This window comes from Acanthisitta chloris, unplaced genomic scaffold, assembly GCF_000695815.1.
Source record: "Acanthisitta chloris isolate BGI_N310 unplaced genomic scaffold, ASM69581v1 scaffold23246, whole genome shotgun sequence".
Classification (NCBI taxonomy): Eukaryota; Metazoa; Chordata; class Aves; order Passeriformes; family Acanthisittidae; genus Acanthisitta; species Acanthisitta chloris.
In genome coordinates, this window is record NW_008676833.1 from 18,081 (window position 1) to 23,439 (window position 5,359).

At 41.3% G+C, this 5,359-nt stretch overlaps 1 protein-coding gene across 1 annotated transcript in view; it reads left to right on the forward strand.

The window, feature by feature from the left end:
* Positions 1-1,654: 1,654 nt before the first annotated feature.
* CSRP3 (cysteine and glycine-rich protein 3 (cardiac LIM protein)) overlaps positions 1,655-5,359 on the forward strand; it is a gene marked incomplete at its 3' end in the record, with an annotated part of 7,464 nt that continues 3,759 nt past the window's right edge. The window contains exons 1-2 of the mRNA XM_009076291.1: positions 1,655-1,780; positions 5,068-5,236. Of these exons, the coding sequence (XP_009074539.1) occupies positions 1,669-1,780; positions 5,068-5,236 (281 nt within the window). The remainder of the gene's footprint in view (positions 1,781-5,067; positions 5,237-5,359) is intronic.

Consider the following 5,359-nt stretch of genomic DNA (forward strand, 5'->3'; position numbering starts at 1 on the left):
TTGGGTACACTGGTATCAAACACTGAGTGTAAAACATATCACACGTGCACACACTCCCATTTTACCTTCCTTTTGCTGGACAGACGTGTCTTTTATACCATTGTGTGAGTTTTGGTGTTGGTTGCCAGAAAGAATTCCCTTCAGGTGGCAGAGCAGGCAGGTAGAAAGTGTTCATTTCACTCTGAAATTCAGAAGATTAGGGGACAAAGTCACTGAGATGCTGATAAGCAAGGGACACTAGTGCCCAATGTAAATATGTAGTAAAATGCTAGTCTAAAATGCAAATCACTGAAAATACCAGCTATGCCACATCACTGCTGTGCTAAATTCCCCTCTCTCTCTCACTTGACCTCAGAAGAAAATTCTCAGGTAACAGGCCTAATTCAGCATTCAAAACCCTTTTCTTGGTTAAATGGTGAATTTCATCAAACACAAATAGCACAGGCAGGCTTCAAAATAACTATAATAAGAGGGTGACTGGTTTTCCAAGAAGAAGAAGCAAGGCCTGTGCCAGGAGCTTGGAACAAGCCGATAATACGACGTGCAGGTGACAAGATGACGTCCCAGTCTTTCCAGAAACGATGACTCAAACAAAAAACCAGAAGGGCAGCCTGAGGGTTGGGGTTGTTTCAGATGTGTGATAGCACAATCATCAGGAAGGGCACTGAGCCTGTCAGGAGACCTGAGCTGGGCTCCAGCCTCAGCCACTGCCCTCGGCGACCTTGGGCAAGTCACTTCAACAGTGACCAGATCAGCAACAACTGCAACAGGAACCACTGCCTTTTTATTCCTCTGATGTTTAAATTTTAAAAACAATTGACAAAGAAAAGACCTGTGCCTTAAGCACCTTAGGAACCTACATGATTACTTTGTGCAGCTCAGTGATCTTGCAGTTTTTTGATGAGGAACTTTTCTGAATTCCTTTCCTGAATTAATTTGTTTCTTTGGGTCCTCTGAAATAACACTTGTTAAACTTCAAGGGGGAATTATCCAGGTATGAAAGGTATAAAATAATATCCTACTGACACACAAGTGGTCGCTGAGGAAGCTCATGGGGCACTGGATGACCCAGCACTTGCTCTGGAGAGGAATAACTAACCTGTCTGTTAACAGAGAGCCAAGGTAGAATATTGTTCTGTAGAAAATTAAATGCCAAATACTGTCCACACTTTGGCTTCACTCCAGTAAAGCTTCAAATTGTTTGTCAGCCTCCATTAAAAGTTGCCTTGCAAAACCAGATCAACACACATAAAGCAAAAACTCAGGGGAAAAGGCTCTGCTGGGGTACAGGAGAGGGCAGGGTTAATAGAAAATGACTATTTGATGGAAAATCAAGCCTAGATCCACTTCTCCAGAAGAGGTTTGAGTCATCCTAGCATCTTTTCACTTCACGCCTCACAATCATTTCACATATTTACCATCACAATATACTGAGGTAAGGAATATCCTTATTTACAAGACAGGGTCACACAGGACAGAGGATTTAGACTGTCCTTGCCCCCAAAGCACCAGGGTATGATAGAATCCTGATATCACACAGGTAGGTAGTATATTGAAGTATGCAACAGCAACTGACTTCAGAAGAGCTGTTCTGTTTAAAAGAATTCACTTTTGCCATGGCATTTATTTACGTCATTTGGTTTTCTAGGTTACCCTTCAGAGCTAAGGATGCCGAACTGGGGAGGTGGAGCCAAATGTGGAGCCTGTGAAAAGACAGTGTACCACGCTGAGGAAATCCAGTGCAATGGAAGGAGCTTCCACAAGTCCTGCTTCCTCTGCAGTAAGCTGGGCTGCACTGGTTTAACTTCACAATGACCCCATAGCTCTCCATAAATGTTCCACTAAAGCTACATTTACTTTTGTGTCACTTGGCATGCAGTTTTCTAGCCTTTCACCCCGAGCAATCTGCCTCTTGGGCTCCTGGCTTTGCTGCTTTCAAACATGAGATGGTTTTTGTTACAGACACTAGAGTGGTGCAGAATTATGGTATCTAAGTCTATCTCCAAGAAATTCTTCCTGCTGTCCCACAATGTGGCTTATCACAGTCTTGCTTCAAGTTAAAAAGTCCAGAAGAACTAAATGAACAGCACTAAACAGAGAGAAGAATATCTTAACAGGCTGTTATAGGAGATTATTACTGTTAGAGGGAATCCTAACATTAATTCATTTCACACAGTAAAGCCAAAAGACATTACCCTGGTGTCATTAAAATCTCTCACCAACTCTCTGCAAGTACCTCAGTCTCCTCCTTCCCATGTTTCATGCAGTCCCATTTCACTTACTCTCTCCCTCCACACACCTCTGTGATGTTTCACAGATGCTTTCCAGGAATTCTGCTTTCTCTGCAGATGAGCTAGCACGTAAAAAAAAAAATAAATCAGAGAGAAGGTATCAGTTCAGCTCTGTTTGCCCTTTGTGGAGAGAGAGCAAACAATTTGCTGCCTATAACAATTAATGCCAAATATCAGAGAAACTAATTAAAATTTAAAAAAACAGCTGTCCTAATACAACATAGTTAATAATTCTCAAGTTTAAGCTTCACTCTTAGTATAAATGATTTATTTTTAAATGATTGATGATAAACAACATACATCCATTAGCTCTGACAACTGCTTGGTTTGTTGTGGGGTTATTTTTTGCTTGGTTGTTGCCATATTTTGTTGAGGGTTTTTTTATTTCACCTTATTTGCCCCTTGTAGTTGCAAGTCTGAGCTAAATTATTGATAGGTTAGATACTAAAAAAAGTATTACCATCTGAAATATGTTTAAGGTCAAATAGTTAGGATGAATCTAAGCCCAGTTAGCATATGAGAGGTATGTTAATTGGCTTTACTTTTCCCATGATTAACACTCACTGTGTTAGCAGCTCTGGATGACTCAGTATCATGTATCATGTTCATGGGCTTTTCTATGAATCAATCATAGGATTTTATTTCTCAGCAGAAGAAAACCAATCCCCAACCTAATCTCAGGTATGGAAACAGTTAACCTATTTAGCTTTACTGCTATATTTTAAAGATTTCAAATATAGCTTATATTTTGCATTACATTTGACCAAACACACAAAACACATATTTTTTAACCAAAGAGTTCAATTTCAGCAAAATGATAAACAATTCAAAGCAACCTGTTAACAGAGGAAGAATCAGACAAGCTCAAATATAAATCACAGTGTCTCTGCTCCAGAGTTTTTTCCCTACGAACACTATGAGAGAGAAACTTCTTTCCATCAATCCCTCCTTCCCATGCAGGCTGCTGTTTACCTGCAGATGGTTGTTTCAGTGTCAGATTTTACTCCAGCCACAGCTGTGATGGACATTTGGCAGGATCTCATGCCATCAACCTGAAACTCCTTAGTGCCAGGGGCGAACAGGATCTGTTGGCAGATGACAGGTCTCAGAGTTATTTCAACAATAGCACTTCAAGGGCTTTTGCTCCATCTGTTGTGGTGAATTGATACCCTATCCCTAAGGTACCAGAAATAGAAACACTTTATCTACTGCTAGAGTTTCCATCATCCCTCAACTCCCTTAGCAAACATAATTACCATCTCAAAGCAGAAGAGGCTGTAGCACGAGGAGATCAGGTTCTCACATTTACAGAAGCTCCTCGTTTTATTTCTGTTAACGAGAAAGGTCTTTGCAAATTTTTTCCCCTCTAAGCAGTACCAGGAGAGCCACAAAGGCAACCAGAGCACTGGGGACATGTAGCCAGTAATATAAGTTGCCTCTTCACAGCAACCTGGATGAGCAGGTGTCCCTGTGGTGGCAGGGGTTGGAACTAGATGATCTTTAACATCCCTTCCAATCCAAGCCATTCTAGGATTCTGTAATTAAAACTGCAGAGGTTCTGCTATCAGCTTAAATTCCCTGAGGTGGACGAATTTGACTCACAGGAGGACATTTAAAATAAACATGGGTGAAAGGACTAATCAAACCCTCAGCTAGCTCATCCAGAGCTTGCACTTCCAACTACTTTCAATACTTCTGTGTTTCACAGCTTTCTGTTGAATCCATGAACTAAGCAACTTTATTTTCCAAGTTATCAACAGCCCATGCATGACTGGAATGCTGTCTGCAGGGCATGCACTTGTTCAAAGGAAGATGGAGAGAAAGTTTTTGCCTATTTTTTCCCCCTCCTCTGTCAACGACTGTTGACACAGTGAACAATTTTTAAGTGTCAAAGTATTAATTTTTAAGCAGACTAGAAAATTCTGATTTTCTACAGCAATTCTGAACTGAAAGCTTCTTTCTCTCTCAGTGGGGTGGGGGCTCTTACACTGAGTTCCCAAAGTGCTGAGGAGTGTAGCTACTATTGTTTTCCCATTCATTACTGGCCACTCTCCATGCATAAGCACCAAGGGGATCACAGCAACACAATTCAAACTCTAAATGGTGACCAAGTTTCAGATTAGCAGAGAACTGGGAGAGAATAATTGAGCTTCCACAGCCACTCCATGAGAGTAACCATGCTTGAAACTGGCCTCAGCAGCACCTGTTAGCTCTAGGTGTGCCTTGTATTTCTCCAAACACAGATATTTCTTTCTGAGATCCCCATACAAGCAACACTCATTAGCTTCTGGTCTTTCCAAGCTGAGGCTTGGTTTGAAGTAGTGCTGTAGAGCACATAACTTGTATTCCCTGATGAAAACTGGGCATTTCTATGGACCTTCTGTGCTGAGAAAGCCACCACAGACTCAGAGTGAGTATCTTGATCAGCCCAGATGCACAGTGGAATCCAACAGCCCTGCAACATCCTTTTTTTTCACGTTATTTTAAGGTTTGGGAGTTTAGGATGATGATCTCAAATCCATCTTAAACTTCACAGATGTAGATAAATTGCCTTGACCAGCCCATGATTTCCCTAGGGTTACAGCCTAACTTCAGAGTGGCAAAAGAACAGCATACCTACTTTAACAATAGACAGTCAAGTTTTACACTGACTGACTCCTTTCCTTGTATTTTAGAAGTTAAACAAAAATAAACACTAATTGCAATTATTCTGAACCACATAACTCAAATTTGAAAATGCAAATGTTCACACCTGCCTCTCTCTCCCTGTTTCCAGTGGCTTGCAGGAAAGGTCTGGACAGTACCACAGTGGCAGCTCATGAATCTGAAATCTACTGCAAAACCTGTTATGGGAGAAAATATGGACCCAAAGGTGTTGGCTTTGGACAAGGGGCTGGATGCCTCAGCACTGACACTGGTGACCATCTGGGCTTGAATCTGCAACAGTGAGTTAAATCCCACTGACAGCACCACCTTTTTTCTGGTCCTACTTGTCTCTTAGCAAGGGTATTTTAGGTATTTTATTCTGTTTCCATAACAACATTCAGCGTAAGCAGCAGAGCAGACTT